Source organism: Cynocephalus volans, chromosome 3 (assembly GCF_027409185.1).
Source record: "Cynocephalus volans isolate mCynVol1 chromosome 3, mCynVol1.pri, whole genome shotgun sequence".
Lineage (NCBI taxonomy): Eukaryota > Metazoa > Chordata > Mammalia > Dermoptera > Cynocephalidae > Cynocephalus > Cynocephalus volans.
This window is the reverse complement of record NC_084462.1, coordinates 42,312,615-42,334,689: the sequence shown is the minus strand read 5'-3', so window position 1 is coordinate 42,334,689 and position 22,075 is coordinate 42,312,615. Positions and strand designations below refer to the sequence as shown.

The following is a 22,075-nucleotide window of genomic DNA, read 5'->3' as shown; positions in this document are numbered from 1 at the left end:
AATAAAAAGAAATTATTTTAAACTATCCCAGCAATTTACTGAATGTTTGTGTCCCACCCAAAATTCATATGTTGAAATCATAACTCCTAAAGTGATGATATTAAGAGGTGGGGGCCTTTGGCAAGTGATCAGGTCATAAGGCTGGAGCCCTCATGAAGGGGATTACAACAGAGACCTTATAATAGGGATCCATAGAGCTCTCTTGGCCTCTTTCTGCCATGTGAGGACACAACAAGAAGTCAGCAGTCTGCAACCTGGAAGAGGCCCTCACCAGAACCCCACCATGCTGGCACTCTGATCTCAGACTTCCAACCTCTAGAACTCTGAGAAATAAATTCCTCTTGTTTATAAGCCACCCAGTCTATGGCACTTTGTTATAGCAGCCCGAACTGACTAAGACAATCCCACATGGATGAAGTGTCAATAACTATTACACTTATATATAAAATATATATGATATATATGGTGCCTTATCACTCTATATTATAATGTACATATGTAATACACATTGTTTTGTCTCACACACACACACATATACATGAGAGAGAGAGAGAAAGCAAATTGGCAAAATGTTGCCAACTGATGAAGCCAGATGAAGGAGATATGGATGTTCTCTGCACTGCACGTTAACTTGTCCGTAGATCTGAACTTTTCAAAAGAAAAACTTGGGGGAACAATAAATCTGATTCCAGGCCATCAATTTCTTCCTCTAAAGTGTAAAGAAAATCAAGTGCTGGGAAAGAGCAAGCTTCCAGCAATCGAGCAGTTTATATCTCAGTCTGGTCTCCAGAAGAAATCATGGTAATTTTTTCTGAACATTGAAAATCATGTTTTATCCCTGAAGTGATAGTTTAAAGTTACTAAAGGCACTGAATCTCTATCTAAGCCTCATGATCTGGCCACTTGAAAATATCTTCTAAGTATCAGTATCAAAAAGAAATGTTTTCAAGGAATTTCTCTCTATAAAAATTAAGAGCAATTCTGCATTAATGGCTCCTTCCCAAAACCCCATTAAAATAACAGTAAATAAAGTTTTTATAAAAGCACAAATCTACAAAAGCAAGGAGAAAAGAACACTATAAAATACTTTAGAATCTGGAAAATAGGTGAGCAAGTGTTAATTGTCACAGAAGACCTGAGAATGCTGCAACTAGGTTGGCAGTGGAAGAATCCCAGAAGCAAGTCTACTTTAGCTGCATAGAGATCTCAATGTTTCACATTTTTAAGATTGTTCCTTCTTCTCCTGTTTTTTAGTGTTTCCATTGAAAATTTCAGTGCCATTCTGATACTCAGTCCTATGTCTATGGCTTATTCTCTCTGGAAACTTTTAGGATCTTTTCTTTATCCCCAGGGCTTTGGAATCTCTCAATATTGTGTCTTGGTGCCCAAGGAAAGAATGCTTCCACCATAAAACCCAGACATAATTCTGTCAGAAGTTGAGACTGTCCCTTGCTCATGTTGGGCTCCCTTTGCTATTGAACAGGCAGAGAATGACTTACTACAATGGCCAGGCTGATTGATCCCAATTATTGGGAGAAACTGTGTTGCTGTTATACAACGGAATAAAGAGGACTATGTCTAGAATTCAGTTGTGAGCCTTAAGTATTTCCACATCCAATAATGGTCAGTGGGAAACTCTGGCAACCCCATAAAGACAGGATTACTAAGAACTTGTACCCTGTGAGATGATGTGGGTCATCCACTGTCATGGGTTGAACTGTGTCCCCCCCAAAAAGATAATTTAAAGTCCTAACTCCCAGTACTTCAAAATGGGACCTTATTCAGAAATAGGGTCTTTATAGAGGTAATCGAATTAAGAAGTCCAAATCCAATATGACTGGTGTCCTTATAAAAAGTGGAAATTTGGACACAGAGACAAAGGCACACAGAGTGAAGCCCGTGTGAAGACACACAGGGAGAACGCCACGTGAAGACAGAGGACTGCAGTGATACTGCTACAGTACCAACAACGACTGGCAAGTCACCAGTGGCTAGGAAGAGGCAAGGAAGAACTCCCCTGCAGCCTTTAGAGGGAATATGAGAGTCATAGTAGCCAAGCCCTACTGTTTTCAGTGATTTTATAATGGGGAGGGGACATTTTAGTGGGTGTATAATTGTACCTCACTGTGGCTTTAATTTTCATTTCCTTGTTGAACACTTTTTAATGTGTTTTTCTCCATTTTCATTAGAAAAAAATTCAAAGACCTAGGGATAAATTTGATAAAAGATGTACAAGACCTCTAAAATAAAAACTACAAAATCTTGTTGAGGAAAAATAAAGAACTAAATAAATTGATAAAATCTCCATATTCATGGATTGGAAAACTCAATATTGTTAAGGTGTCAATTATCTGTAAATTAATCTACACACTGGATGCAATCCCAATCAAAATCCCAGCAGTTTATTTATTTATTTTTAGGAAACTGACAAAGTTATTATAAACCTTATACAGAAATACAAAGTATCTAAAATAGCCAAAATAGAGCTGGCTGGTTAGCTCACTTGGTTAGAGGGTGGTGCAGATAACACCAAGGTCAAGGGTCTGGATCCCCACACAGGCCAGCTGCCATAAATAAATAAATAAATAAGCCAAAATAATCCTGAAGAATAATAAAATTAAATAACAAACTACTGACATCAAGACTTAAAATATAGTTACAGTAATCAAGAAAGACAGTGTGGTATTCATGCAAGAACAAAGAGACCAAAGGAACAGAATAATTATCCAGAAATATATATATATAAACCATATATACATACAATTAAAATAAAATTATATATAAAAATGATTTACATACATAAATATATAATAATCATATATATGAGATTATTTGCTTTAGAACAAAGATTTTGCTACAATAAACAGTCGTGAAGCTATTGGATAACCCTGTGGATAAAAATGAACCTTGACCCCTCCCTTCCACATAACCTAAAAATGAATTCAAGGTAGATCATAGCCTCAAGTATAAAAGCAAACACAATCAAGTCTCCAGAACAGAAAAAAGAAGAATAGCTTCTCGACTCAGAAGTAGGCAAAGATTTATTTAATGGGACTAGACTTAAACTAAAGGTGAAACTATTTACGTTTTTGAGCCAAATTTAGAGGAAATATAAAAGAGTCAGGACCTGCTGCATTCAGCAAAAGACTCTAAAGACAAGAATAACTTCAGGACAAAGATAAAATTCAGGTTACAATCAATAAAGCACAGCTTTATTTATCTTAAGAGTGTGGCTGTAAGACCCTTTGTGAAGACCTCAGAATGATCTATGTGTACCTAGAAGGGCTTCTAAAAGTCTTAAGGGTGTGCTTTGCAGCTAGCTCCTCTCAGATGAAGATTAAGGCGCTTAAGAATCCCAGTGAATTGTCTCTCAGCAGCCTCACAGGCAGCCCTGGGTAGAGAAGGATCTGTCTCAGAAGGAGATGTAGGTGTGGCTTTTACCTAACAGTGTGGATTATAAATTTATATAAAAGACACCAAAGTTTTTTAAAGGAACTGTACTAGCTTAGATTGAAAGGGACACAGACAGCACAATATGAAATGACGCCATTGGGCGCTCAGACTTCTAGGAAAAGGAATCAGGCTGAGAACAGTAAAAAAAAAACTACACAGAGGCAACACAGGCCATTTCTTATGGAAAAGGATGACTCACAGGGCAGCACTGCAGCCCAGAGGGAGCAAAAGTGGGTCCTGCCAGATAAAAATTACAGGAGGCCATTGTTCTGGACTTAGTTCCTATGCTAGGCCCCAACAGACCAGACTGAAAAACAAAAACGGTGCCGCCCCCCTGAAGTTCCACATCACCAAACCTAAACTAAGTTGAGAAAGAGAGAGAACAACCAGTTTCCCAAACAGACCAGTTTAAATCTTCTATGGGCATGATAATGAAGTTCCCTCTGCTTTAACCCTCACACAAAAGAAGTAAACTGATGTTACACAATCAGTTATTTTTCTATCACTTTCACCCTGTTCCCACCTTACAATGAAAGTAACTGTGAATTACCAGTCTGCTTTCATTCTTTGTTTCTGCTTTCTTCGGCCTTTTTTTTTTTCTGTCTATAAAGTCAACCCCTTTTGCTCAGCTCATTGGAACACTCATTCTATTTTATGGTATGAAATGTTGCCCAATTCTAGAAACGCAATAAAGCCAATTGAGAACTTAGATTTGCTGTAATTTTGTCCTGTGACACTCCTAAACAAAGTGCATTTTTCTGACCCTGGAGCAGGGGTAACTGGTAGATGTCAGAATTTCCATAGTGTGGGGACTACTGTGTGCCTCCTACTCTCCCCTAACCCTCTTTGGATGGGACTGTCTACTGCATCAGTTCCCTTTATCATCATTTTATAATGTGATGGACCCAATTCAGATGACATATTACAGGTTTTGAGCCAATGCAATAATCAGATGAGACCTGGAATGGTTTGTTATTCAGTAACAAAACACCTTAGAAGGGCAGAATTGAATTTCCTCCAGCCCTTGGGGGCTGCAGAGACGTAGAATCACCAGCCTGTCAACTGGAAACACAAGAGGGCCATGCCCTAGAAACAAAAATGAATCCATAGATTAAATCTTATTAAAATGGAAGATTTTAATCAGCCCCAACCCAGCTCAATCTCTGACTGGATTGAGTAATCAGTCCTCAGTTTTGGTACAGGATGGATGTTCCAGTGGGAGATATCATTTAGAGCCACTGTAGTTATTTTATATACAATATCTGGCAAATAATAAAAAATTACTAGATATGGGAAAAGACAAGTCCCTAAAAGTTTTTTATGCACGGTAAGGCTAATTCCTTCACACAAGAGTATCTGGGAATTAGGAATTCAAAGTTCTCAGATTCATCTGTGTCTGCAAATATTCCCATTCCAAGCCTCAGGGACCCACAACTTCCCAATCAGTACCCTTACCTTGGCACAAGAGATCACTGGGGTTGTGTATTTAAATGCCTTTACAATTTTGCAACCTGCACAATCAGGCCTTGGGCCTGATCATCAGCCATGTCTGTCTTGCATCTATAAAAGATAACAGATCCCTTTAAGGCCACCATAAAGGCTTTCTGTTTATTCTCCACCCACTCCACCCCCAACCTTGAGAGTTCAAGGTGTCAGGGGCTGTGTTAATTTTCTAACAAAGATAACACATTCAAAACAACAGTTGTGATAGTCATCACCACCGCTTAAATCTCTGATAATCTTCAATGATTCTTCAAATCTCCCCTCCCTGCCCTCTGATCTCCTACCACTGCCTCACGGGCCAATCCCTGCTGGAAGGAACACAGCCCAGTGATGGAGTCCACAGAGGCCAGCCTGTGGGGACACAGTGCAGGAAGAGAAGGATGGAGAACAAGACTGCTGAAGCAAACAGAACCACCAGCACATGCCTGCACCCTTTTTTCTCAGAAAGTTACTGAAGAGAGTGCTTCCCCCAACCCCCCCAAACAAGAGGTAAGGATAAGCAAGGAAGAAAAAGACAGGGATCAGGAAATAGGGGATTCAGCATAGGAAAGACAAGGGGAGTAGCCAGGATGATTATGAAAAGAAGTTCTAAGCCATGAGTTTTCAAGAATCTTGGCGGCAAGTTAATTCTGGAGTGAGAGGACAAAATTTGAAAAAAAATTTACAGTGCAATTACCCAAATCATTGCAGAATATGCTGCAAGGAGTTTTGCAGTTTTTGAGAGAACATCTGAGGATGAATTAGTGATAGGCACATAGAAAACTGTGTAAATGAAAATTTCAGGTAATTATTAGTTACAAGAAAGACAAATCAGGGCAAGAATGGAGATACGATCCTAGTAGTCCACATAGATCACCTCTGAGCAATATCCGCAGAGTCCTAATCATGTAAACACTAAAGACTTTCTGGCCTATGAACCTGTATTATAAATAGGTATTTTACACAATTGTTTTTCACTCTTTCCTTTGTAGCTGCCAAATCGCCTAGGAGACACACGACAGGTAATAAAGAAGCACATTTTGAGAAGCAGAGCTTCACAGTCTCGCACTCTGCCACAGATGACCCTTTCTTCTTCCTTCTCTTTCTCAGGGAGCTCCACGCTGGGTCGAATGCTTATCTTTATATTCTACATGCTCTAGACACTTATACAGACAATAAGTACATTTTATGAAATCCAAGAATGTATTTAGAGAAAACAGAAATTATCTCCATGTTTTTTTAGAAGGCACAATCCAATATTTCACTTTTAGGTTTAAAATTCTTATTGATATTACCAAAATAAAATTAATGAAAGTGCTTGACCATTTTACTATGAGAGAAAATAGTAAAACGGAAAGTGTAGTTGAGTAAGAATAAAATAAACTTACTCGTATGAAGTCCATAAGTGTATTATAAATGAAGGCTCCTCTGGGAAGAAAAAAACAGCTTCCAGGACTCAGATCATGGAAGAAGAAAAGTTCTTGTTCCTAGATTGAGACAATTATTGAATTTCAAATCTTGTCTGCTATTGTTTAGTATTTACTGTCCACGCATGATATACTAGGGATAAATCATCATATACTCAGTTACCATTCCATCTTGTAACAGCAGACATTCCAAGGCCCCTCAATACTTACACCCAACTATATGAAAAAGCACATATAAAATCACCATTCATATTTATAGTTACTTTGCCTTGAATTTAGCTTTTATGTCACCTTTTGTAATTTACTGCTAATTTTCTTAGCACACTTGGAGTATGGATCTCATGGGGAGACAACATGGCACAAAGATCAGAAAAGTTCATTGCAGGAGACAGGCTTTAAGTGATGAGGATCACTATCACGGCTGTCACTTACTGACAGCATGCTCCGCACTGAGCATCTTCAGCCAGTGTCTGTCCTCCCATCGACCCCACAAAGCTACTCATAAAGAGAGATGGGGACATGGAGATTCACGGTGAATACTCTGCTCATCATATAACACAGCCAGTAGGTAGCTGGACTAAGATTAAAATCCAGGTCTACCTGCTTCCAAATCTCATTCCCTCTTTCCACACACTGTTCTGCTTTCCAATACAAACTATCTAGCAAGTGTACACAATTTTTAAAAACTTTATTTTTATAACATGAAAAAAATTTTTAAAAGTGCAATTTTTAAAATCTAATAAAGAATACAGGAAGGAAAGAGGTTAGAAGACATTTGGAGTTACTAGCATGAAAGAACTCAACAGTAGGCTATGCATGCCAGCAAAACAGAAGACAGAAGAGAAGAAAAAATCTTATTTTTAAAACAATTTAGTTGTATGAGACATAATCTAAGCCAATGAAAGAATGTTTCTGTCTCAGCAGTGATTAGCATGTAGGGTATACCTTCCCAATTTTCCTGTGATCTCGGTTCCTGGCTTCCTCTTGGAACTTTTCCCAGGTTTTCATTATCTTATTATCAGGAAAGGATATCCCATAGATCCTCTGCAACGTTTCCATTTCAGGATTGCCCTCCCAATATGTTGAGGAATTCTAAAAATCAAACAAGATTTGGGTGAATATATCAAACATTTGGTTACAAGTAAACAGCTCTTAAATATGCACACGATTTTCCACTATAACATCCATATAGCTTACTTAAAGTAGACTTTTTCCAGTGCCAGGAAGAATATTAAACTGATTCTAACTAAACCTTCCCAGCCCAAACTATACCATTAATCAGTCAATTATGTAAAGAGTCTACCGTGGATGCTAGGAATGAAAGTGAGAGGGAGTGGAAAGGGGAGGCTAAACAGCAATTGTGAGGACGGAGGAGGGAGCGGAGGAGCAGGAGGTACAGGAAAGGAAAGATCCCCCGCTGCTCTGCATCTCCGTGGTTAAGAACATTAATCGTTAAGTGCTGTCACCCAGCCCCACACTTTACCTGTGAGAAAACCAAGGCCCAGAAAGGCTGGGACTACAGTCAGTCCCATGCCTGCTTGATTCCCCAGAGCAATGTTTTCTCCATTATACCATCATATCCCCTTTTTGTTTTCTTTTTCCTATAGCACATTGTTCTCACATGCAGACAAGTGTAATTGCTCACATTAGAGAAATTCAAGAAAACCACAGTATACAGAACAACCTTTTAAGATATCATATGAAAAAGAAGCACATTATAACACAATAAGGTAAATGATAAACAAAAGCTATATATATTGTTCTAATTATCAAAATTCTAAAAAATTATATTTGTCAAATAAGAATGAAGTATTTTAAGATATCATGATATTCAGACTATGAAAGACATGATTAAAACCTCCTATTATCTAGTTCACCTTACTGTTTGCTATATTTTTTAAAAAAATCAATACTTACCTTGAAAATTTTTATGGCTTTTATTTTTCCAGTGTGTCTTACATGGGGGCCTTTACAAAGGTCAATTAGTGGACCACACCTGTAATAAAATATTTAGGACATTCTCAGACACAATTATAGATTTTTAGACTATTCATTATAAATCATATTCTCATATGTTTTAAGTGATGGGTTTCACTTATTTATATGTCATGGAGCAATTCTTAATTTAGGATCAAGAAGAGAGGCAATGCATCTAGCCTCAGATCCCATTCTGTCCTCCTCTGCTTAAATTCAAAAGCCACAGAACATCTGAAAGAAACTGTGCAGCTAGAGACACCATTTTTGATTGTTCCCTCCCAAGGCTGTCAAAAACCTTTCATTGTCATAAAATCAGAAAGTCATTTCCCTGCTCTACACTAATTTTCAGGACCAAAATTGTTTGAAATATTTTCACAACACATTGACTTGATACTTTACTTAAAAAATAAACATCAAGGTTTTTGTTAGTTTTTTTCTTTTAAGCCCTATGGTTTTATAACAAAATGCCTAATTGTTTCTCAGTTTATTAAGACAGAGCACCAACCTACAATGCAAATCTCAGGCAAAAGTTTAGATCAGAAATGACACTACCATTAAGAAACTTGGGGATGTAGCCAGGGATTCACTTGTACATATAATGAATAAGGGCCCCCAAACCTTAGTAAGCACAGACTTTTCAAGGGCAGAAAATATTAACAGAGTTAACACATGAATGACATAGGTCAGAGGGAAGGTTACTTAACATCAATCAATTTAAGGAAAATCTAGTAAAGAAAGTAGTGCCTTAACTATTCCAAACAATTTTAAATTTTTCTAAAGTTCACTGGTTAAAAGTTAAAAATTACAATGAATGCAAAGAGAGACTGGCCTTTGAATGACCAGGATTTGTGTACTGTACTCTGTCCAAGATGGAGATTTTAAGTAACACTCAAAGGAAAAGAAGTTAATTAATGCCTAATTAGCACCAAAATAATTTTCTAATCTTTAAATAATCCCACAGAAGGAAAGCTTTCTTCCCCCCAAATTAAATATAAGCCATTCAGATTGATAAACTACAAGAGAGAGTTTCTAAAAAAACCCAAAAGATCAAGTATTAGAAGCTAGAAATTTAAAACTTGGCATATTTTTTGTATATCGTCATTTACTTTAAAACTTTAAACTGGTTATACTAACATTTCTTTGAATTCTAGGTAATAAATAATAAAACCCTATCAGGTCTTCGGAGAGTAGCAAAAATAAGACACATAGTATTCCACACCAATGACAAATGGCAATGAGTTCATGTTATTATTTGAAAAATGCACTGTGCATGGTTTTGCATAAAGGGGATAGGACTTTACTTATAGAACAATTAAACCAGAGAACCATAAATACTTGGCAGTGGAATATAAGTGCCCTAGTGGTGGATATCTGTGATCATAATTATACTGATACCAGGTCCTCTAAAATGAGACCGTGAAGGTGCCGGCAGCACCTGCACCAGAGAGCCTGAACTACAGAAAGGGGAGAACAGCGATTGCCCACAAGGCAGCCTTACAGAAAGGTAAATAAAAAGCAGCTCAGGAGCCTAATGTTAATCTGAAAGAACTAAGGGATTCTGGTATTTTCAATTGCCTGTTCTTACCATTTGATTTTGCCTTTGCTTCCCGATATTTTCTTTTTGTCTCATCATGAATATTCTGCTAACACATGGAGGTTGCTACATTTGAACTCTGACGGTGGGGAACACAGTGTGAGGTAGAGAATCACTGTGTGAGTAGGTGGTCCATAACAGCTCCCACTGCCACATTAATAAGAATGTGGAGGAACAAAATAGAAATTCCTTTCCCTAAGAGCTTCTAAGAACACAGGGCACTGGTGAACACTATTTCACCCACGTGGACAAAGATCCTGTTACAGCTGACACCCAGAAAATAAACTTTGAGTCTCAGTACCATTCTGATAACTACAAAGGAGAAAATAATAATTTCCCATTGGTGATAACATTTTAGAGCCCCTAATTAAAGTAGTATATCAACTTTAAAAACAGACCACCCACCAGAAAATAAACTCTGCTTATACTGCTAATGCTTTCAAGTTTACCATTCAGCAGCATTTAAAATTCATGCACACAGACCTGTAAACTGTGGTAGTTGGAGTGTTAACCTTCTCATTCAGGATGCGGCATTTAAATTTATTGTACTACAAAGAAAAATATATTTACACATTATTAGACAAAATGTTTAAATTTAAAAAAAAACCCTCTACTCTTTCAAGAAACACTGAAAGGGTGTCTACTGTGTTCTAGGTGCTGAGACACTGAGGATACAAAACTCACAGCCTTGAACTGCAGTGTGCAGTATGGGAGCCACACTCACTGTGGCCACTGGACACTTAAAATGCCCTGTAAAATGAAATGGGTTGTGCTGTAAGTGTAAACACACTGGAGTTTAGAGGTACAGTTTGGGAAAAAAAGAGTATAAAATAGCTCATTAAATATGTTTTATATTGGCTACATGTTGAAATGATATTTTTGATATATTTAATAAAATTTTCTTAAAATTAATTTCACCTTTTACTTTTAAAATGTAGCTGCCAGAAAATTTAAGATTACAGGTGTGGCTCAGATTAGAGATTACATCATATTTCTATTGGACAGCACTGCTCTAGAAGATCCCATTTTAACCAGATGAAATGAATAAAGCAATAAAATTCTGAGGACACAGATACGTTATTAATTTGTGTAAAAACAAAAACAAAGTTTACAGTAAGTGATGACATCATTACATTAAAAACCTAACATAATTTTTTGCCTTTTCCTTTCTTTTCTGCTTTCATCACTATCATGATGGTACAAGGTACTGTATATTAAATAACTAATTAAAGAAGGTAGTTGTTAGGGCCAGCACATGGCTCACTTGGGAGAGTGTGATGCTGATAACACTAAGGCCACGGGTACAGATCCCTATATAGGCATGGCCGGTTAGCTCACTTGGGAGAGCCTGGTGCTGACAACACCAAGTCAAGGGTTGAAATCCCCTTACCAGTCATCTTTTTAAAAAAAATAAAGGAGGTAGTTGTTGGGAGGGAGAAAACCCACATTTGTATAATTTAATTGTTTGTTCGTACCTACATGTTCAAATCAAATCATTCTCCTTCACAAAGGCTGGTTGCATTTAGTTCTTAAGAGTAGCTGCAAAAAAGGCAACCCATGGAATGGAAGAAAATACTGCAAATCACATATCTGTTAAGGGATTGACATCCAGAATATATAAAGAACTCCTGTAACTCAAAAACAAAAAAACAAACAACCTGATTCAAAAACGAACAAAGGACTTGATAGACATTTCTCCAAAGATATACAAATGGCCAATAAGCACATTAAAAGATGGTTAAAACTCTAAATCATCAGAGAAATGCATCAAAATCACAATGAGATATCACTTCACCTCCATTAGGATGGCTACTATTAAAAAAAAAAAAAAGAAAACAGAAAATAACAAGTGTTGGCAAGGATGTGGAGAAACTGGAACCTTTGTGCACTGCTGGTGGGAATGTAAAATGGTACAGCCTCTCTGCCAAATAATATGGTGAGTCCTCAAAAAATGAAAAACAGAACTGCTATATGATCCAGCAATTCCACTTCTGGGTATATACCCAAAAGAAGTGAAAGCAGGAACCCAAACAGAAATGTGTACACCCATGTTCACAGCAGCATTATTCACAATAGCCAAAAGGTAGAAGCAACCCAAGTGTCCATCGATGGACGAATGAATAAACAAAATGTGGTATATTACTGTGAATATATTATTGTGTATATAATATGTGAATATTACTCAGCCTTAAAAAGGAAGGAAATTCTGACACATGATACAATATGGATGAACCCTGAGGACATTATGCTGAGTGAAATAAGCCAGACACAAAAAGACAAATATTGTCTGATTCCACTGATATGAGGTTCTAAGAATAGTCAAATCATAGACAGCAAGTAGAATGATGGTTGCCAGGGGCTGGGGGAGGAGGGATCGGGGAGTTAATGTTTAATGGGCACAGGATTTCTGTCTGGAAAGATGAAAAGCTCTGGAAATGAACAGTGGTGATGGCTGCACAACACTGTGAATGTACTTAATGCCACAGAACTGTACACTCAAAAATGGTAAATTTCATATTTTATATATTTTACTAAACAAAAAAGAGTAACTGCAACTTGTACCAAAACCAAACCTATTTTTTAATTCAAGCCCACAAAACTAATAATACCATGCTTTCAAAACATGGGCTTCTCTAATATGTGTATGATTTAAAATATAAAATTAGGGATACACTTGAGTACACTGGTCAAAACAATATAAAGAGAAAGTTAAAGTTTTAAACAAGTTACACTAGCTTAAAATCTAAAAATAAAAAGTTAACAGAAAACTCCAAAGAAAAGAGAAAAAGCCAGAACTTTACATGGGATTATAAACATTATTGAATTTCACAGTCAGATATTACAATACTCAGAATTAATCAGACTTATAAAAACACATATGAGAATTATTCTCCTGATCCTTTACCTATCTATGTCTGCCTTAAATTTTCAGGAAATGGACGAAGAGGGAACTGAGATAGCAAGTGACCGTCAGCAACCTCACAAGAGGTTACCAGACTTTGGAACAATTCGGTGAGCAACAGCTAATTATTGGGGGGGTCAGGGGGGAAGCTAGTCTATGTTAATTATTTTTAATATTCCCAGTTAAAGGGTGTTATTCTAAGAGTTTCCCCAAGTCACCTTAAACATTTCAAGGAGGATTTCCTTGCTGACTTCTAATCTTTCAAAAGGTTGCTTTTCTTTAATGATGGTTTTACATATGTTCTCCAGTGCTGACAATTCTGTGCTGGACACTGCTCTGAAAAGAAGAGGACATAAGAATCAATACAGATTTGGCTTCTGGTCAAGATAGCAGAATAGACAGTCCCCAGCATCACTCTCTCCCACAAATCAACAAATTTACAACTATTAAAAAGCAAGGACAGCCAATTTGGGGCCACTAGAGCCCAGGGGAAGAGGAGGAGAGACCTACAGAATTCATGAAGGCAGGAAGAGCCACCATGAGAGGAAGAAAGGATCGCTCCCACCATTTTGAGCCCCAGCTACTTCAAGGCTTCACAGAGCAAGAGCTGGCAAAAGCTGCAGGTATGCCCTTTGTGTGACGTTGCTTGGAGACTCAGGGGGGAAGAGGGCCTCGGTGGCCACTAACAGGGTTCCCATAGACCCACATATGAACGAGGGGCAAGAGACAACTGAAAAGAGAAGCCACTCAGAAACTGGTGACTCATCACAAGGGAATGGCACATGGCCCGTCCCGTGAGAAGTGTTTGGAGTGCGGGTGGTGGGGGAGACATGCCCACTGGGGGAACATTGGGGCACAGCATGGACAGCTGATCTGCCCTCCAATCAGCACAGGCCCACTCAGTGGAGACTGGTCAGGAATACAGAACTGCAGGGGGAGCAGTTTGCTGAAAAGACTCAGGCCCAGACCAGAATTTCCAAACAACCCAGGTGTACCAGACCTCACAAGACCCAGAAATGTTTACAAGGTCAACAATTAAAACCTGAGCTGCACAAAAAGCCTTCCTCAGGGAATCAGCAGCAATGAAGCAATTTAGCTCAAACACAGGGCTCAAGTGCTGGTCCCCACAGGAAGTTCCCCCATTTTAGAATTAAGCAAAGAACAACAAATTAGTTCCAGTGCAGAGTTTAAGTGGTGGGAACAGCAAATAATCTAACACAGAACTGAAAGAAAAAACAAAATACCCAAAGACATCTGCAACCAGCTCAGCGACGACCACCGAGCTGCCATTGGAAACACGCTGGGCTCCCGAGCCAAGCAGTTGGAGGCTGAGGGCTTCAGCCACACCTCCCTGACATCTGCATCCAGGCCAGCAATGACTAAGCCGCCACTGGAAGTCCCCTGGTCTCCCCTTCCGGAATGAGGGAGGTGCCATAGGCCTCAACCATGCCCCCCTCCTTCCTCCTCCTCCCATCCTATTTCCCTCTCCTTTCACATCTCCCCCTCCCCACCAACAACTCCACAACAACATCTTAGAATGTGTCATGGAGCCAGGGGAAGCTGAACCCAGCTGCAACTAGGCAAGCTGCTGCCACCACCCAGAAGCCCAACCGGAATCCTAAGGAATGGAGTCGGGAGAAGCCAAACCTAGCTGCAACTAGACAAAACTGCTGCCACTGTCCTGGGGCCCCACCACAGTCCTGAGGAATAGAGCCAGAAGCCAACCCAGCCACAACTAGGCAAGCTGTCACCACTGCCCCAGGGCCCCACAGGGGTCCAGAGGCATGGAGCAGGGAGAAGCCAAACCCAGCCACAACTAGGCAAGCTGCTGCTACTGCCCCAGGCACCACCAAGTCCTAAGGAATGGAGTTGGGGGAAGCCGAACCCAGCCGCAACCAGGTAAAGAGCACACCAAAATCACCATTTCCATGTGGGTAGCCCACCACAGCCACCACAATTGCCACGGCTGCCAGAAAAGTGGCTAGTCTCTATAGCAGCAATCACAGCCACCACACAGATGGCACACCAGACTCTCAACTGCATTGACACAAGGAGAGGCACCATCAGAGACCAAAAAGAAAAAAAAAGAGGTCTGGTCCTCTCGCTCCACAAAGCACTCTCCAGAGTAATAGAAGAAGCATCTGCTTTATGATAATAGGGGAGGAGCTGATCACACCTGTCTCAGTATTGGACATCATCTAGGCAACAAACCAATAGACAAACAGTTAATCTATCAGATGGAGAGAACAAATCTATGGTTATTAGAGGAAGGAGGGGAGAGACTGGATAAGGGACATAAAGAATATGTGTGATTTGTAACAATGAATATGCTAATAAAAAATAAATTTTAAAAAAATCACTACTTTGACTTCTAACACCATTGATTAATCTTCAGTTTAATTTTAGCCATGGGTTTCAGAGAGAAAACCTGTTATACAGAGCTTGTGAACAGGGGAAGAAACACACCAAAATGTTAAAAGTAATTATCTACAGAGAGGTAGGACTGCACATGACTTTACTTATTCTTTATAATTTTCTGAATTATTTGTAATGTGCATGTATGACTTTAATAATAAAATAATAAAAATCTCAAAAAAAAAATCAATAGAGATTTTTCAGACATTATGGATTTTCCTTTTTCCTGTGTCCTGTAGCCTCTGTCACTGACACACTTTCTAAACTGAATTTGGTGTTTTATTGCACCAGGACTTCAGAAAGTCAAACATTCATACACGGGGCAGACATCCCTGTTTCTCAAAGAGGCAGGTCGACTGAGCCATCAGCAGATGCTGGGATCTGCCTTCCACTCCACCCTGCTGTAAGGCGTGCAGAAAAGCCCTGCTAGAAGACTCCCGAGTAGGAGCTCCTCTGAGTAGGAGCTCCTCTGAGGCCTATTCTTTTGTGTGGTCTTCCTTATGCTTCGCACACTTATATTTTTATTCAAAGGAGTTGTATTGAGCACTCGCTGGCTGGGAACCTAGGCTGGGAAAGAGCTGCGAGTGAGCTGCAGAGCTGCAGGCGCTCACACAGGCAGTCAGCCTCCCGCGCTGAGGGCTGACTTCCTGCAGTCGCTCCCTCCCCTCCTGCCACACTGGCTTCTCTGCCATTCCTCCAACAAGCCACGCATACCCACACCAGTGCAGACCTACAGAGGCCTGGAATGTCCCTCGCAGTCTCCTCAGGGCTTGCTCCCTCCCTCCACTCTGGTCTCTGCTTTAGCATCACTCTCCCCTTTCCTGATTACTGGCCCGTGAAGATACATGCCTACCCACGCCTTCCTCACATGCTGTCACCCCCTGACAGTAGACGGCTGTTTGTCTACTTACTGTCTTTCCCCAACCACACTGTTACTCCATGCAGACAGACTGATTTGTTCACTGCCCAGTCACCAGCCCCAAGCACAGCGCACACAGTAGGCAGTCAAAAAATCTTGTTGAATGAATCCTGGAGTGGTGGTAATGGGAGATGAAGCTGGATATGATACTGTGATACAGTAAGAAATATATATTTAGACATCTGGTTCCTAGCACATAGTTCCTAAAACCCTTGGAATCTCCTAAGTAAGAAGAGTGTCTTTTGTGTGATAATGAGATAACAGGTGGCTGAGGGTCCCCAGACAGTTTCAGATAGGGTCTGGTTGCCAGAAAGACCAAGGTATAGAAGGCTGGAATTTTTAGCCCTATCTTTACTTCCAAAGAGCACAGAGGGGCTGAAGACTGAGCTAATCATCAATGGCCAATGATGTAATTAATTGTGCCTGTGTAACAAAACCTGCACAGAAACCTCTGAACAACAGGTCTGTGGACACAGCAAGGTGCTAGGAGGGCAGTGCAGCTGAAGAGCCACAGAAGCTCCACACCCTCCCACACCCCTCATCCTACGCACCTCTTCCATCTTGCTGTTCATCTGTGTCCTTTGTAATAGCCTTTAAAATAAATCAGTAAATGTAAGTAAAGTCCCTTCCTGAGTTCTGAGAGCTATTCTAGCAAATTAGTGAACCCGAGGAAGCTGTCGTGGGAACTCCCAATTTATAGCCAGCTGGTCAGAAGTATGGGAGGCCCAGCCTCACAGCTGACATCTGAACTGGGAACAGTTTTGTGGGACTTAGCCATTAACCTGTGTTGTTTATGCTAACTCCAGCACCTGAGTTAGAGTCAGAATTGAATTGAATTGAATTAAATTGCTGGACACCCAGCTGGTATCCAGAATGTTAGAGAATCAGTTGGTATGGGGAAAAACCTACATATTTTGGGTTAGAAGTTTTGTAGGTAAACACAGTTCATGGTTGTGAGTAAAAACGATTCAGACTGGACAAACCTGTAAGTAGTAGCTATAGAGTACTGGATGCTCGGTTAGGGAGAGGCACTTAAGCAGTGAGGCAGAGACAGGTAAATGCAAATGTGCCATACACTTGCCATACAAATCGTCCAGACCAGATTCGTTATGGGTCTAAATTAAGGCAGAAGAGGAAGATGGGAGAAGTATTTAGGAGATAAAATTGGCATAACTGGACTGAATGACTGGATGGTGGGGTGGTGATAAGGAGCAGGGAGGATTAGAAGGACCTGAGATTTCAGTTTTGGCCACTGGTGGTATCATTAAGAGATATGAGGACTACAGAGCAGGAGGTAGACTGGGGCTGGGCTGGTTGCTAATGATTCCAAGCACAGACCTATAGAATGTGAGGCCTCTGTGAACTATCCCCACCCGGCATTCAACTGTGAGATGTTTGACTGAGACTGATAACACCCCTGCCTAGCATGGAGAAGAACTGAACCAACTTCTCTCTGGAAATTAAGGTTGTGTTTCTGGGCTTAAATAGTACCATGCTCTAGCAAGTCCCAGATTAGACAAATAGTATATAATGTCCTTCAGGAGAAAAGAAAGAAAACAATTAGAGAAGTTACCCTTGAATCTAAACTCATTAAAAAGTAATTCTCAAAAATGGTTAACCATTCTATAACCACATTATGCAATATAGAGACTAAGCTAATATGTAACCATTATAAAACAATGAAATATCAACACATGCATTCAGAAGTCAGTATTCAGTGGTGTTACCTGTCTTCAATGAACATGTCATAATAAAATCCATTTTCAATGGGTGGACCATAGCACAGGTGGCCTCCATAGTAAAGTTCCATGGCCTCCCCAAGAATGTGAGCACTGGAGTGCCAGTACACCTGCACGGGACAGAGAGGTCATTAGCTATCAAAACTATGTCAATGGAAAATTAGTGGTAAAATAATGTGAGTAAGCAAGTGGATAAATTTTAAGAGAATAAATGCCAAGACACAAGGGCAACATCAGTTTGAAAAGAAAATCCTCAATGCTCTCTTACAAAAGAATATTTTCTGCCCCCCCCCCCCCCCGCCCGGCATTCTACCATAGCCATTTGCTCAGTTTAAGTGTAAAGCTGTCTGCTGAGAGATGGTGGGACTGAAGCACACCTACTACATCACTTCCTTCTGTGCACAGTAACTGTGGGCAATGAGCCCATCCACTTGGAACAGAGCAGAGAAGCCCTATGGAAACCCAATCTAGGCCCAGAGTGGGAGGAAAACTGAGGCGTGCCAGATGCTAGCCCCTTTTTCTCCAGGGGCAGCCTCTCTGAGTTGGATGCAGAGGGCTAAAGTGGCTGTTGATGACATCGCTAGTGTTAAGATTTTGCATCTCCACAGCAGTCTTCACATGCTGAGTAGCATGTGATGTGGAAGTTTGAAAGCTGGCTTGGGAAGAAAAAGGTGTTGCCAGGGAATGCCTGCTGGCTGCCTGAGACCCCTGAGCAGTGTATGCATGGGCTAATTTACCACAGGGTCATCAGCCCTACAAGTCCAGAAAGTTGATTTGGTTTTGAATTCCCTAGGAATCAGTGGTTTATAGATAAACTAAAATTAACTGAAGTCACCAAACAAATATAGGTGCCAAAGGAGCAAGATAGTCAAGTCCTCTCTGGCAGCCCTTTCTTCCCCTTTATTAAACAGGAAACAAATTACAATTAAAAAGCTGTTTGATAAAATAAATCAGAGCAGAGGGAGTTAGATGTTTGTGCATCTATTTGCAATTCTGACTCACAGCAATAGGATCTGCAAACAGACCCAGAGGGTCAGTCCTTGGGACAGAGCACCTGTCCTTCGGATGCTATCAGGATTGCAGGCTGACCACCAACATCAGCCCAAATCTCTTTTGGTGCATTGTGCACACCTAGATATTTGTTGAGCAAAACACTGTGTTAGGTACCAGGGATAGTTAAAGAAACAGTTACAGAAACAGATATAGTCACTGCCATCATGTAGTTATGGCCTACTGGGGCAGAAGGGTATTTAAAAGGAGGTATAATAAAGAATAACAGGTAAGACTACATTCATGGGGACTCAGGAAGGCCTGTGTGGATAACGTGTATGGGATGGAACAAAGAGTAGCTAGAAAAGATTAGAGAGGTAACGCAACCATGCAGGCCTTGGGGAAGAGGTTGAGTTTTATTCCAAATGCAACAGGACACCTTAAAGGATTTTAAGCAGAAATGATTCCATTTACATTTTAATACATCATTTAATAGCTGTATGTGAATGAATTTCAGGAGAAAGGATTTCAGGGAACAAAATAGCAAGCAGACAGTTTCTTGGGTAGTGCTATAACAGAACAGGGCAGATTCATGGGCAGTGGCAATGGAGATGGAGAGAGGTACATTAGCAAAGTACAATCTACTGGGCTTACCCCATAAATCAGAGATTGGAGTTGAGGGAAGAGGAGTAATCACACATAACCTCCAAGGTCTTGGGTTGATCAACTGGGTGTGTGGTAGAGAAGTACATTGAGATGGGCAAACAGGGAAGAAATAAGTTTTGGGGTTGAAATCAAGAATTTCATGGTAAATGTACTGAACTGAAGATTCTTGTACAATATCTAAGGGGAATAGGCATGTCTAGCTAGAGAGTTGAGAGTTGAAAGTTTATAGGACTGTACTTTCTGAATCACTTTTAAACGTGGTCTTATTAATATTGTTTGGATTAAAAATTGAGAAATATGGCATTAGCTTCACAATTAACGTAACCTAAGCTAATCACAGGTTAGGTTTTATGGAGATAATGAACTACTTGAAGGGAGACGGCAAAGTTAAGGTGACAAGGTATATCAGAGATCTACATGAAAATGTGGCATTTATTTCACTGAAAATTACATGTAAGTAATTAAAGAAAATTTGAGTTTTTTAATCATTTTTCCCAATTCTTCTACACATATTAAATTATAAGACATCCATTTTTAAGAGAATATTAGAAATTCATTTCAAATACACATTGATTTAATAACTAAAGCATCCTAACTTAAAAAGACAATTCTTTTAAGAATGGATAAATATGGGCTACTTTAAAAATTGATATATACTTATATATATTCATTCTGTAAATATTTATTAAATATTTATTAAACACCAATATTCAAATTTTAAATCTTAAAAGACAAAATAACTCATCATTCTTGACTTACAATATGTGGTTTCATAAGTAATGTACTTTACAACATAAATACCCAAAGTTTGGTTGGTTGGTTTTTAAATACTTACAGCTTGAGCTTCCTCATTATCAAACAGAAGCAGCTCTAGGGTAGAATCCCCTTCCAAAGGGCGGTCCAGGTCCCATAATTCACCATTTACTTTGGCTATTACTGTGTTTTCAGCCAGTTCTTGACTAATAAGGGAAAAGCCTCTTGGGAGTTAATCTTATTACATGCTACAAAGATTGGTTAAAAGAAAAGATTAAAATAATTTCCACGGTTTTTCTTAAGTGGATAGAAAGTACAAATATAAGCTAATAGGACAGATATTTTTTATTTTGTGACATTTATTTTATGTACAAAATATATGTTCACTATAAACAAAACTTGGAAAATAGAGAAAACACAGAATAAAATAAAAATCACATATAAATCTCATCACCCAAAAATAACTACTCATAGCACCTTGGTACACATCTATCCGGTCTTTTTTCTACACCCATGCCTCCCCCCAACACATGTAATTTTTTTCCAAACACAATTGCCAACATAATTGTATAGCCTGCTTTTTCACTGCTGTGCCATCAGACAGTCTTCCAAAACGGTCTAGAAGTATTGTGTTTATTAGCAAAGCCTCCAGTTCAGTGCACGCAGGTCGCCTTTAAGTTTTGCTCTCCTAGAGTACACAGCACAGACATCCACGCACATGCATCTTTGTGTCTTCTGTGACTGTTTTCTGGGAATAAGTCCACAGAAGTGGAATTGCTAGGTCAAAGGGCAGTGCCTTTGAAAGATTTGTGATAAATATCATCTGAGTGTATCATTTCCACACATCCTGAAAGATTTCTAAAATCTTTGTCAATGTGATGTTGAAAATTGTTTTAAATTGATTTCTTTGATTATTAATTTTATTAAATGTTTACTAGCTATTTTTACTTTTACGAACTGTCCATTTCCTTCACCTATTTTCTACTGAGGTATTGACCTTTTTCTTTGTGTCTTTTAAATAACACTTATTGTTGTTTGAAAATTACTGACAAGTATAACAAGAAGAAACCTAGACAGCACAGAAAAGCACAAAGAAAAAAAAATTACCCACAATCCTAACACCCCAAAAATTAGTTAACATTTTGTTGTATGTCCTTCCACATTTTTTATTATATACACTACTATGAAAAATTTAATATCATTCTGCACGTTATTTTATAACCTACTTCTTAAACTTAACAGTAAATCACAGCACTTCCCCTGACAGCAGACAGACTTCTAAAACATGCTATTTAACAGCTGAAGAGGAACCAAGATTTCCTAGGCATTTTGGTTATTTCTTTGTGGGTTTTGTTTTGTTTCGGCAATGACAAATAATGCTGCAATAAACATTCTTGAACATACATCTTAAGACCCAATTGTTTTCTCAGGAAAAGTTCTAGAAGTAAAACTGCTGGGTCAAAAGAAAGAAATGCATTTTTAATGATTTCTGTTGGAACATATCATCAAAGTTTACTACCAGCAAGGGTGCAAGAGTACCTCTCTGTGCTCTCATAACGTTAGCTACCATTAAGTTATATTATCTCTGCAATGTCATGTTTTAATTTGCATTTCTGTGATTTACTTGAGCAGCAGTACAGCATTTTAGGAGTATATACTCTGGTGTGAGGCCAACCTGGATTTAAACATTGGACAATTTGGGCTGGCAGGTGGCTCACTTGGGAGAGTGTGGTGCTGATAACACCAAGGTCAAGGGTT

At 39.3% G+C, this 22,075-nt stretch overlaps 1 protein-coding gene across 2 annotated transcripts in view; it reads right to left on the bottom strand.

Annotated features, from left to right (window-relative positions):
• TARS3 (threonyl-tRNA synthetase 3) overlaps positions 1 to 22,075 on the bottom strand; it is a 65,837-nt gene that overhangs the window by 38,075 nt on the left and 5,687 nt on the right. For both annotated transcript variants that reach the window (XM_063089257.1, XM_063089258.1), the window contains exons 4-10: positions 20,400 to 20,523; positions 17,897 to 18,018; positions 13,054 to 13,171; positions 10,417 to 10,481; positions 8,280 to 8,358; positions 7,308 to 7,454; positions 6,324 to 6,422 (exon numbers count right to left, since the gene is read on the bottom strand). In XM_063089257.1, the coding sequence (XP_062945327.1) occupies positions 6,324 to 6,422; positions 7,308 to 7,454; positions 8,280 to 8,358; positions 10,417 to 10,481; positions 13,054 to 13,171; positions 17,897 to 18,018; positions 20,400 to 20,523 (754 nt within the window). The remainder of the gene's footprint in view (positions 1 to 6,323; positions 6,423 to 7,307; positions 7,455 to 8,279; positions 8,359 to 10,416; positions 10,482 to 13,053; positions 13,172 to 17,896; positions 18,019 to 20,399; positions 20,524 to 22,075) is intronic.